Consider the following 13475-nt stretch of genomic DNA (forward strand, 5'->3'; position numbering starts at 1 on the left):
GTCCTCAACATTGAAAGCACAGAGTCCTAACCACTGGACTGTCAGGGAATTCCATCATAAAGTTATTCTTATATAAAAAATTACTTATCCATTACTCTTACAGTAAAAACTCTTTCAGCACAAAACTTTTTATTTTGTGGCTATGCTGCACAGCATGTGGGATCTTAGTTCCTCAACCATGGACTGAACCCGTAACCCCTGCACTGAAAGTGTCAAGCCTTAACCACCGGACTACCAGGGAAGCCCCTCAGCACAAACTTTTATCCTCATTTGCAAATCAAATCTATTACGCCCATATGTTCTCTACTGCCTTGGGGTTATGATTTACAGACACACACTTGTTTTAATAACTGGGCATCAATAACAAGAGCCATGAAACATACTTACCAAAGTGTTAATACAGATAGAATTGAGAACACACGCCCCGTTTCGACACTCATCCACATCAGCGCAGACCTAGCGTGGAAGAGTTGAAAGAGGCGCACTGTTTAAGTAGACAGGCAAATACATTTTGCTTTGTTTTGACATCTTTGGTTGAAGCAACAACATGGACTTTCACAGTGGCTGGTCATCAGAGCACCGTTTTGGCCATCGCCCTGTGTCTGCACTGGTCTGGGTTCAACCTAATTCCAAGTGATAGTTGACTCCTTGGTATTTAAAGTTGTTCAGAATCTTAACATGATTAGTCTACTCCACAACTTCAGGAAGGTTCTGCTTTATTCTGCCTGGGACTCTTGTACTTCTTCTACCCAAGGATTCCTACCTTTACTCAGTTCTGAAAAATCCTTAGTTCCCCTCTGCTCCTGTTCCTTCTATTCCCTCTTTGTAACTACACTTAAAGAAATATTAGACTTTCTTAATCTCTTTTGACCCTTAACCTCTCATCCCTGTTTTCCATATTTTTCTTTCTCTGTGCTATATTCCAGATGATTTCCTTAGACATACCTTCTAGACAATAAGTGCCCTGCTAGCTGTTTTGCTCATCTATTTTATTTTTGATGTCAGTTATTATGTTTTTCACTGAATAAATTTTACTTGGTTATTTTTTCAAACCTGATTATATATTTTTTTCCAACATTGCCCTATCCCTTAACTATGGCATCTATTTTTTCCTTTTCTCCTTCTGAACTCACTTTATATTTGTCTTATCTCCTCAGGGTAGCTTCTTTATATAAATTACATTTTTGTTTATGAGTATATCCTTAGTGGCCTTGCTTTTGCTTGAGGGTGTCCCATGGGCCCTGAGTTTTGGAGTCTCTTCACAAAATGATATCAGCCAGGGCCCTGGGGATTTTACTTCTCTAAGGCTATAGTTTTTATGTCAATTTTGGGGCTTGTTTCTGCATGCTATGTCTAACACAGATTTGGAGCTCACAACTTTATGTTGTACAAGCTCGGAGCTTTGATTTGCTGTGGGGAACCATGATTTGCTGTCAACCATGTCCCAAAACTGACTTCAAGCTTCCTGTTGATTTGCAGGGGGATGGCTAGGGAAGTTTTTTCATCTCCTTGTAATGAGGAGGGTAGCTCTCTGAGGCTTCTGGCTTTCTTCATGGGTATTAGGGTATTAGGTCTTTCCAGAAGTATCTGCTATACCCACATAGTGCATGAACCCCAGTTTCCCACTTGGAGGGCCTATACCCATCTTCCATCTCCCATGAGCTGCTGTGGCGTCAGCTTCCATCTACAGCTCTGATTCCGAGTTCCCACTTTGTTTCTAGAACCTGCACATTTCCTTGTATTTCTTTTGATATTGGTCATGCATTAAAATTTGTTGTTAAATGTTAGCGAGTTGGCTCCCTTCGACTTGAGTTCCTTCTACCATACTGGAAATCCTCTGGAAGGGCTCCTTCCTAGCTTACATAAGGCACCTTCTATTTCTTCTTGTCTGTTTCCCTTGGCTTAGTCTTGACGATTCTGTCTTTACAGAAGAGGAAGTAAAGCTTTAGGTCATTACTCTAATGACTTCTTGCCATCCCTCTGTGTCTAGCTTGGCTCCTTTTTCCAGCCTAAAAAATGATGCCCTCTAGAATTCTTTGATAGGCAGCTAGGAAATAATGAACCTCTGTCCTCTTCAAAGCGAATAATTTCCCTAAGGTAGTAAAATATATTTATAGACCAACCATTTTTAAGGGCTGAATCCATCAGAAAGAATTTCACAGTCAGTCAGTTAAATAATGACCAGGATATAGTAGAACATCGAGAAATAAATGGAGACTGTCACAAATTGCTCAAGAGCTTTACGGCAATTTATAGCCGATATAAGAAGAAAGGGGGTTTCCCCCAGGGGATTACTTCTACTCTTGAAATCCTCTCGTCTCTAAAATAGCTTCTGATCAGCAACAATGACTCTATAGACATGACCTAATTTTTCAAAGCTTTTATTTGTTTCCCCAGTTCTTAAGTTATTGTGTCACTAATCGTTCAAATGGCTACCAAGAAAATAAGCCCAGATCCAGCCACACATCCGGTCTCATTGCCCTCACTGCTTTTCTAAAGATACTCGATGATCCCAGTTGACTAGCTTGCTCCTCACCAGCCTTGATGGACACGTATATTCAGAAATGAGTTGGAAAAACCTGCTAACGTGCCCATAGTGCCTGAGGACATTCCACACACCCTTGTGGAATGGAAAGAGATGGGAACCAACCACAGGTTTCCTGTTGGCGATTAAAGATCAAAAGACCACCACTTCAGCCCACCTGCTTGTTTGTCTTGGCGAAATTGATCCCAACGCCCTGCAGCATGGGCCCCGTGAAGCCCACCGGGCAGGCATCACATCTGAAGCCAGGAGCCAGGTTTACACAGCGCACGCCAGGATAGCAGGGGTGGTACTTGCACTAGAGAGAAACAAAAATTCAGTCTGTGGCCACAGGGAGAACACACGCTCAAATATCCGTTCATCTCTTTGCACAAACTTATGGAATCACTTAACTATCCATTTTGGGGGGTCTGAAATGATCAAAGGCAATAAAGGCTTCTAATTTCACAGTGACTCATAGAATCTCTGACCCACACGGCCTGGAGGTTGCCTTGTTGTGAGCTTCACTATAATATAGAATGAAGCACAGCCGAGTGGAAAGGGCCCTAATGTTAACCAGTCCACCTTCCAGGGCAAACTGCCTGATATTGTAACTTGGAATTTAAAAATGTCTGGGAGAGAACAATGCTCCTGGACCACTTGTCAGGTGGACACTGCGTCCAAAGGCATTATTAAAGCAGCTACTCAAAGAAAAAGACCTTGAGAAGATCAAGCCAGGGCAGCTTGATCTTCAGTAAGACATGGTTCATCAGGGGCTGTTCCTGACTTTGGACCCCACTGAGCCCATGGCTGCTGCACGGCTCTCACAATCTAGGAGATTCATTCTTCTCTTTTTTCTAAAGTCACTTCAACTAATGTAAAAAACATGACCACTTCCTGCCCTTTCAAAAGAAGGAAAATTCCAGTTCACAGATAAGAACCACATGCAGTTCTGTGAAACATGTGCAGATGCTCTCCCAAAGGAGGGATGACTAGAGATCGTCTTGATTGCTTACTACCTGGCGCGGTAATCGGCTACCACAAGTCTGTAGGATGCATGTACGTAAGCTAAGCTCCTTCCAGCCTTCCTCTGGCCTGAAAGTGTGAAAGTGTTAGTTGCTCAGTTGTGACTGACTCTTTGCGACCCCATGGACTATAATCTGCCAGGCTCCTCTGTCCATGGGGTTCTCCAGGCAAGAATACAGGAGTGGGTGGCCATTCCCTTGCCCAGGGGATCTTCCTGACCGGGGGATTGAATCCCGGTCGGCTGCACTGCCGGTAGATTCTTTACTATCTGATGGAAAGACAAAGGCAGATGCTGGGGGCAGCCTTGCCACCCACTATGAACACTGCCTTCCTCGAGGCTGGACCAGTGATTGGATAACTATGGTCTTGAAACAATCTCTGTCAGAGGCTTTGCCAGTTGGCCAAACAGCCTGTATTTGCCCTACATGTCTTTCTGGCTCGGTCTCTGGGCACATTTGGTTACTCACAGATTATGGGGCCTCCTCAAAAGGTCTTGTTGGTTTGAGATTCCTCTCACTCCTGGAAGCCTGAAGCAATCAGTTGCAACCCCTAAAATATACCCTGACGCAGATCGTTCCCTTTCCACATTCATACGTGTACAATAAAATCACAGTAGTCCCAGAGACTGCTTATGAGAATCAGCGGTAGAGTCGAAGGCTGAAATCTCAGCATTGCAGCAACAGGGACCGCCGCGGTGGGAAGCCCAGACAGGAGGTACAGTGAAGGCGGCCACAACCGTAGGTCGCGCCTCCGCCTCCCCACCACCCATAGGTCTCTGAAGATTCCCGAGGGAGTTGATTTTATGTGGCCTGGAGGTCAACCCAAGTCAGCCCTCGGTTATCCACCTGGCCTCTCTTCCCATAAGCCGTAGGCTGTATGCGATACCGAGGGAGGCCCCTCTGTCTGGCTGACTGTTCACCTCATCGACGTCGGAACAGGCGATCCCATTTCCTGTGTAGCCCTCGGGGCAGGGTCCGCACTGAAAGCCGTCTCTGGTGTCGGTGCATCGCACGCCGCGGAAACACGGGTTGGAATCACAGCGGCGCACTGGGGGTGTCGGGGATGCGGCGGGTGCCACGGGCATCAGGGTGTTGGGGGTGGGAGACTGAAAGCTGAGAGGACCTAGACAAAAACCATCATCCACAGGTTTCCAAACCACCAAGAAAATAGAGCTGATACAGGATGTGGTTCAGCTTCCCGGTGAGTTTCTTTTCCCTTCCCTCCACCTCGGTGCCAAACCTCCACAGACCGCAGCCAGCGGAGCCTCCCCAACCCAGGCCCTTGGCAGTCCGCACTTGCTGGTCCAACTCAGAAGCGTGCCAGTTACTAGAAAAGCACTTACCGCAAGCTTGGCATTCGGCTATGGTGTTTCGCAAAAATGTTGTTTCCTTGACCTTTAGAAATGGGAAGGGAAAAAAAAAAAAAAGATGGAAAAGGAGTACCTGATGTATAATCCAGGAATGAAAGAATCCATGAGTGGCAAAATATGAAACAGAACCTAAAGGAATGTTAACACGGCCCTGGGTGGCTCCCATTCGGCCTGGAGCCCCATTCTGCCTGGAGCCCCATTCTGCCTGGAGCCCAGCTATGTTTATCATCCGATGGCCCCCTAGTTTCAGAGCCCTTCCCGCAGAGCCCCAGGGCGGCAGGCTGCATGGGGCCACCTGAGGTCTGGCTCTAGGCCCTTCCCTGACTCTGCAGGCCTGCAGCGCTATCAGCTCCAACAGATAGCATCTCTGTTATAGGGCTTTTCTGATGGTCCATCCAGCTTGTTACCTGCTGTCTCAGAAGATCCTTCACCTCTCCCAGTAGTTGGTTTAGTTGTGACATCTGCCCCAAGAACTGCCGATTAAAGTCTCCTGTAGGAACAGCGGAAGGAAAGGAGCATCAGAAAGTGACAGCTATTTCTACAGTGACTCAAAAACAAATGATTTCCCAGAGAATTATCATGATGAAAAACTCAGGGTATGAGAATCTAACATGGGGTAAAATTCATCTAATTCGCCTAAAAAATAATGATAATGATGCCACGGCTCTAGTTAGTCCAAATTCCTATGAGTTATACAAACACAAGTGTGATGAAGATACCTCTTGCCCTGGACTTTGGCACAAAAGCCTGATTTCTGTAGACACATCCTATAGGACTGCCCTGCTGACAGCCCACCCTTCGGGGATAGGACCCAGCCCATCACGGGCCTGGGGGTTTATTGATGGAGGTGAGCAAATGGCCTGAGAACACACACCTGTGTTTGTGGTGGCCAGTGGCTCGCTCTGCTGCAGGAAGCAGTCTTGCAGGCTGGCCACCTGGATCAGCGAGCCTCTCACCACCAGTTTCAGCTCTTCCAAAGAGTCCTGGAAGAAATTGGATTCATACCACACATTGGTGGTGCCATTCAAAAGCCAGTGGGCATGCAGACTCACACAATTTTCATAACACAGTAGGCCTGAATACTTGGACTCTGACATCTTACATAATTTTGTGGGTTTGCATTTTTTCCTGAAGCTTGCGAGCCCTGCCCTTCTGACTGAAGCAAATATGGAAGCAGCCAGCAGCTTAGGAGAGTGCTGGCATCCAGTGTGGTCTTGATGAGAGTTCATCAAGGCGACCTGGAGAAAAGAAAAGGCCCTTTTCTTTCACGGTAAACAAGTTCTTTTGTGGTAGGAGCCTCTTAAGAATTGTCTGTTTATGGAGTTTAGACTGCAATGAATAAGACATTGATCCCAATTTTAAACCCTATTATTTTTAGGATGTCTTGGCTCCAGGTTTTAGCAAAGTCTCTGGTTTCCTTGGATTATGAGAAAGAATACACAGTATATTCTATGATGTATATTGTTGTACATTTTCATGTATTTTCACATTACTGGATGACAACAGTCATTCATTGTTAGTCATCAAGTTCCTATTCTCACCCCGTAATTTTGTAGCTTTTACTTGTACCCATTATTTTATACACAGATGATAGAAAACGTTTATGTTAACTGCTGATGTAAGGTCTTCATCCTTATTTTAGACATGAGTGTGCTGAGGATTTTCAGAGGCACTCTGCTTTTCAATTTAGTTAAGATGTGTGCAACACGTTTTATGTAACAGATATTGTGTTGGAACCAGACCATAAGCTCTATGGAGGCCATGACTATTTTGCCAGCTATGAGATACCTAATGCCTAGAATGTGCATATTGACTGACTGAGTAAATGAGAAGATGAATATGAAGACAGAGCATTGTGGTCCTTGCTGACAATCTAAGGAAGTAGAATTTTGGGGGAAAAAAAAAAATCCAAAAAATTCCATCTATTTCTGATGACCTTGGCTTTTAGAAATTGACTTATTTGGTGGTGGATAGTAATTTCTGAAATAGAGACATAATTTCTGACTGTCATTCTATCTGGGCTACTTTGGGGATTCAGAAATAAAATTTAGCATATCTTTCCATTAATTTTTTTCTCTTTCTATAAATCTATACTATATATATATATATATATATATATATATATATATATCTTTTCTCTCTCTCCAAACCTAGATTTTAGTCTTGAAATTTCTGCTTGAAAATGCTCTCCATATTTTAAGCACAAATTCTAGTATCTGATTCACAGTTTTTATATCAGTATCTAAAGTTTCTCAGCATTCCTAGTTATAACCGAAATTGCTGTTTATAACCTGCTTCTTTGTACAAAGGGCTCAGAACACCTTGGTACTGGGTTGGCCAAAAAGCTCGTTCAGATTTTTCCCATAACATTGTGCAGAAAAACGCAAATCAACTTTTTGGCCAACACTATACAAGCATATATAAACTAGTTAAAGCACATATAATGAAGTAATGAAACAGAAATGGAAAATTGTGATTGTGATAAATAAGACAACAACAATATGGGCCACAGTGGGTGAACATGGTTATTGATTTCAGTATGGACTTCCATATCAGATGAAATTCAGGAACTATGACCAGTTATAGTAATAATTAGAAAAGGCAAAGAATACTAACTATTTATAGGAAATGGAGTATTTCCTATAAATAACAAAATTATATTTTGTTTTTTAACAAAATTATAGAAGAAATATAGGTGGCAATTTCTACAGTAGGTGCAATGACATACTGTAAAAAATACCATCAACATGGCATGAAACAGAAGACAGAAGTGATGTGATAGGTAAGGCCTCATGGAAGTAAGTTGGCAATAAGGTTCTTTTTGTTAGAGATGCTCTAGTAAGACCTATGGAAGAATGTTGTTCCTGGTGCTTGGCAAGTTCCAATCATTCTTTTTCACTTCTATTAAAAAATTATAATTTTATGAAAGATTAAAAATAGATCATATTACTGCCCTAAGATAGTTTAAAAGTTTTGCTATTCTTTTCTACTTTATAATTATATGCCCAAAATCTCCACTCATCTAAAGGAGTAGCTCTCAATTTTGACTTCACATTAGAATCAGTATTTTTAAAACAACTGATGCCGAGGCACCACCTCCACAGACTCTGATTTGTCTGGAGTGTGGGCCATCTAGCAGTTGGTTTTTAAGTGCAGTAAGTGATTCTAATATGCAGTCAGAATTAGACCCATTCTTGACCTCAGCCCACTCGTCTGCATTCTCAGAAACCATCTTCCCACTTTGGAAAATGGTCTGTGGGTTCTTACGTGTGCCTTCCTCTGGAAAGTCCTCAGTTCCACAGCCTCAGGACTCTGGGCGAGGCCGGAAAAGGCTCTGGGGAGGTTGTGGATGGAGTCCACGCGGGTGCAGTCCAGGAACAGCTCCACGGAGCCAGCCCCCCGGTGGAGGTTGGTCAGTCTCAGCAGCAGCCTGTGCCTCCTGCCGTCAGCCAGCTGCAGATTGTTGAAAACCACCAGATGAATCCTCCCGTCGTTCTTCAGGTAACGGAGGACGGCTGGAACCAAGCACAGACCAGTGAATGACAAGAGGGCTGACTCGGTGCCAAACAGCCTCCAGGTGACAGTGACAAGGCCAGGTCATCGGAAAGACGCAAGCGAGTCAGACCCATAAATGTGCAACGTTTTGTGTGCACTGGCCACCCACTGTTGCTGGGATGTTTTGTGCTCATGAAAAGAGACGGTAAGTAGTAAGTGTGAAAACAAACAATACAATTTCAGTTCATGATGAGTACACTGAACAAGCAGGACACATTGAAAGTCAACTCACATCCAAGTAAGCTCCTCAGGGCATGAATTCATTAATTCACCAATGTTTCCTGAGCACTACTATGGGGCCGGGTGCTGCCCTTCGTTGTTTTAAATGCTTATATTCTATTCATTGCAACCCTATGAAACTGGAATTGACTAGAGGGGAGGAAAGTGAAGGTCAGATAAGCGAAGTAACTTGCTCAAGGATATAGTAAGTGACGGGACTAGAATTTAAAGCTGGGTGTGGTTTATTCCATGGCTCAAGAATGCTAGGCTTGGATGGGGTTTTGTAAGCAGATGTTGAATCAGGTGTAATCTGTTGTATTATCCCTCAGTAAAACCTATTTTCAAATTTTAACAATGCTCAGTTAGAAAACCAAAGGTATCCATGGATGCAAAAAAAAGACTCCATGGGAGAGCCACTGCCTTACATAAAAAGATATTCTCAGTATTATGTGGAGTGAAAAAAAGTTATGGGTCAGTAGAGGTTTGCTCAAAAAAAAAAAAACTATGTATGTATGTACATATAGTATACACACAGAGAAAATTAGAAGAAAATATTTGTATGGTCATTTCTGGTGCTTGGTGATATGTGTTTCTTTTTTCTTCATTTTCATTGTCTGATCTTTCTATGCAAGAAACTTATGCATTACTTATATAATTCAAAAAAGTTAAAAAAAAGAATTCCACATGTAAACCCAGAGTGTGCTACAATCAATGTGTATGATTCACAGCAAGCAGCTGGGACCATCTCTCTTCGGGTGCCTCTTCTGTGAAGTATAAATGCCAACTTGGTGCTGCCCAGACAGGAATACCTGTTTATGCTGCAGTATTGCCAGAGAAAATAATCACCACTATGAAATTTAAGGGTGTTTTTGAAGACTTCCTCCAAATCCATTCGACTTTCTAGGTCGATTTCCCCACCCTTCTAGAATCTGATTAGATTTGCTTTTCCATTTGACCATGGCTGGAGGGGGAGCAGTTGTCATCTGGGTCCGTGGTATAGAGAGAAACCAGGAGGAGTCAGGAGATCTTTCCTCGTGCCCATGGGACCACCACCACTTGCTTACTGAGAGAGAAGGACTGGTGAGACCTGGCAGGACAGACTGCCTAGAAGGCCTTTCTATGACTATAGGACAACACTATGCTTCCTGAAGCACAGTATTGGTAAGACTTAAATGTGGAATGAGGAGAAAGAAAATAGACGTGGGTAGACATTCTTGCCTGGAGAATCCCAGGGACAGAGGAGCCTGGTGGGCTGCCGTCTATGGGGTCACACAGAGTTGGACACGACTGAAGCAACTTAGCAGGCATGCACTGGAGAAGGAAATGGCAACCCACTCCAGTACTCTTGCCTGGAGAATCCCATGGACAGAGGAGCCTGGTGGGCTGCAGTCCATGGGGGTCACTAAGAGTCAGACACAGCTGAGCAACTTCACTTTCCCTTTTCCTTTCGTGCATTGGAGAAAGAAATGGCAACCCACTCCAGTATTCTTGCCTGGAGAATGCCAGGGACAGAGGAGCCTGGTGGGCTTCCATCTACAGGGTCGCACAGAGTCGGACACAACTGATGTGACTTAGCAGCAGCAGCAGCAGACATTTTTGAGGTATTTTAAATACGGGATACAACAGTATTTTTACCCCCTTTTAAAAAATATTGTTGAGAATTTATAATAGTAATGGCATGGCTTGAAATTTGAGGCATAAAATACACAAAAGAGGGGGGAAATTGAGCCCAAACATATGCACTAATTCAATATTTTAAAACCTCCATTCCTTTACTTTTGAAATAGTTTCGTAAATCCCCAGCATTTTTACAGGCCAATGAAAACACTACTCAGACCACCAGACCTCAACCCAGTCACAGACACATACACACACTCAGGATCTCCTGATTTTCCTTTCGGCCACAACCTCTGTTCCTCATATTAACAGTTTAAGAGGATACACAGAGTAGCTTAAAACAAATACTCGTGGTTTTTCTCCCCCAGCTGAGATTTCTGGTGGAATTCAAAGGGGACATATTTTAGTGGACCTCTTGCCTGCTCTTAGCAGGCCTTCCAGGCCATGTGGGACATGATTTATTTTCATAACTGAATCGTTAAGTTTAGTTTTATAAATACTACCTAATGGAGTAATTTCCACCTAACAGGTGCTCATTAAATGTTGTGAATATGAAGTTTCAATGAATAATTAGATGACAGCATTGAAAGCTTTTCACATATAAATTGAAAAGTTGAGCGAGTGGCAATTTAGCATCTACTGCAGACAGCCGAACCTGCTATCGTGATCACGCTGTCATTTAAGGGCGTTCCGCACTCCTGCCTTGCTTTGCATTGCACAGCAACACTGAAATAGGTTCCTCCTGCTCCCAGGTCTTGCGACAAGAGCAACAGGGGAGGAAAAAAAAGGAAAAGAATTATGGAAACTTCCATCTTTGCAAGGTCTGTTAGCAGAAAAGTTATCAAAGGCTTTGACATTTACTACTGTTCACACTTGATCCAATAATTCTCGTTTTGCTTATGGCTTTCATTTTTCTTTTTTATTGCAAGTTCCTTACTTCAGTGCTTCTATACTTATTTTAGCTTCAGAGCAGTAACATTACCCAGAGGGTCGGCAGGCACCTGCTCAGAAAACACATTTCCCCACCAGTCATACTGAGCCTAGAGGCAGACTCAACAAGCCAGGAGCCCGCGGCCTGGGACACTCCCTGAGCTTCTTCAGAAGCAGCACCTTCAGAAGGGAGAGAACAGACCCAGTTCCCATCTTCTCTGTCTGTCCCCCTTACCAGTGCTCAGCTCACCCAATCTTAGCCCCCTCCTCGCCACACATACACACACAGGGGAGCAGAACAGAGGGGAGAATACTAGTCACCCAGCAGGACATCACTTCACCTCCAGAAGGAATGAAAAGTCAGGCCCGGGAGCTGGAAGGAGCAGTCTTCTTTAGGCTCCATCCCACCCCTGCCCCTCAGCACCCCAGGGAGCACTGCACTCAGGAAAACAGCCGTCACTGGGGACAGCTCTGCTGCTTCAGCTAAGGCACATTCTGTTCTGCTTGTTTCTCACGGAAACAAGTTAGCCTGGTGATTTCAACCTGCTTCTCTCTCAGGATGAGCACCAAGAACCCATCTGATTAGAACGAAAGGCTTCAGGTCTTCAAACACATTTCTGTCTCTACGCTGTTCCATCTCTGGGTTTCTCTGCCAGATTCCTGACTCATCTTCCTGCTCAGGGTCTTTTCCTGTGCAGGTTTTCTGGACGGACAGCTTGAGATGCCTACACGACTGTTCTGATCAAACTATTGCCTTCTCAGTGCAACACACAAGCGAGCCAATGGAATCCTTCACTAGCTCCCTAGTGGTTCCCAATTAATGTGTAACTTATCCCAGGACTGACCTAACCTTCTAGCCACCTTCCATCCTGCTGATCACTGCCAAGCTAGACAATCTGTTTTAACAACTGGTTTTCACGCCTCTCTAGCTTTCTCCAGCCTCTCTCATCCTTTTCTTTCTGTGCTGAGTGTTCTCTTCTCCATCCCTCTCCTTGCTGCTCCATCACTGCTACAAATCAAAAGCCAAGATCCAGCTCAAATGCACCTGGCTCCCTCTAGGATTCCATCTTCCTCATGACTGGAAGTTATCTGCCTCATTCATATTCCCATTGGAGAAGGCAATGCACCTCACTCCAGTACTCTTGCCTGGAAAATCCCACAGACAGAGGAGCCTGGTAGGCTGCAGTCCATGGGGTCCCTGAGAGTCGGACACGACTGAGTGACTTCACTTTCACTTTTCACTTTCATGCATTGGAGAAGGAAATGGCAACCCACTCCAGTGTTCTTGCCTGGAGAATCCCAGGGACAGGGGAGCCTGGTGGGCTGCCGTCTATGGGGTTACACAGAGTCGGACCGACTAAAGCGACTTAGCAGCAGCAGCAACATATTCCCTTAGCACTTGCTCAGTGCTTTGCTAGGTGTACTTTTCCAGCCAAAATTCAGATACTTTAATGCCTGTGTTACCCTGGGCCTGAAGAGCCCAGTTTTTAAACTATTATTAACTATTATTAACTCCTTTTAAACTATTAAAAGGAGTTAATAAAATTGTCCTTCCTACTTCACTTTCTGTTCAGTGGTGGTCAAATAAGCAAATGCAAAACTATAAGCTGCTAGACACATGTAGGTACTAGTATATTTGTTTATTTCTTATCTTCTCTACTAGAGCATAAGATCTTGGGACAAGGAGTCTATTTCTTACTAATTTTCCCATACACCACAGCATCTGAGAACACCAAATACAACTGTTTGTTGAATGAAAAATAGATAAAATAGAGTATTCTTGTGTTTACTCTGACTTTTTAAAACCCACAGTCTTTAAAAAAAAAAGAGCAGTTTCTATTGGTTTACTTATTTAAATCCTTCCCTTCTAAACTTAGAGTCTGTGTGTACTTGAGAATCTGGAGCCTGATTTTATGGCTACATTTCCATGTCTGGGTACTAGCCTGATAGAGGAACCACGTAACCTAGCCTGATTAAATGCCATCGCAATGACTGGTAGGAGATGAAGCAGCAAGTGCAAGCAATGAAGATTTGAAATATTGCTATCAACTTGAGACAGAATTTTTAAAAGGTGCTTTTTGGAAAGTGGGTGGACATGGTAGTCAAAAATATTATGATGTGTTGAATGTCAAGCCTATGAAGCAGGATGCCAGCTTTAAAGAACTGGAAATGATCATATTTTGTCTGCTTGGGCTAAGGAGTTCAGAGTGACGTGGCCTGCCCAGGCAGCAAACTCGG

At 43.8% G+C, this 13475-nt stretch overlaps 1 protein-coding gene across 2 annotated transcripts in view; it reads right to left on the bottom strand.

Moving 5' to 3' along the window:
• The window catches only part of THBS4 (thrombospondin 4), a 53674-nt gene that overhangs the window by 19355 nt on the left and 20844 nt on the right, over positions 1-13475 (bottom strand). The window contains exons 3-9 of one of the 2 annotated variants that reach the window (XM_068966380.1): positions 8184-8431; positions 5791-5899; positions 5324-5406; positions 4890-4941; positions 4467-4669; positions 2703-2840; positions 388-456 (exon numbers count right to left, since the gene is read on the bottom strand). In XM_068966380.1, coding sequence (XP_068822481.1) covers positions 388-456; positions 2703-2840; positions 4467-4669; positions 4890-4941; positions 5324-5406; positions 5791-5899; positions 8184-8431 — 902 coding nt within the window. Of the gene's footprint in view, positions 1-387; positions 457-2702; positions 2841-4466; positions 4670-4886; positions 4942-5323; positions 5407-5790; positions 5900-8183; positions 8432-13475 lie in introns of those variants that run through there. The other variant, XM_068966381.1, reaches the window with a different exon arrangement.

The sequence above is a fragment of the Capricornis sumatraensis genome, chromosome 2, assembly GCF_032405125.1.
Source record: "Capricornis sumatraensis isolate serow.1 chromosome 2, serow.2, whole genome shotgun sequence".
Classification (NCBI taxonomy): Eukaryota; Metazoa; Chordata; class Mammalia; order Artiodactyla; family Bovidae; genus Capricornis; species Capricornis sumatraensis.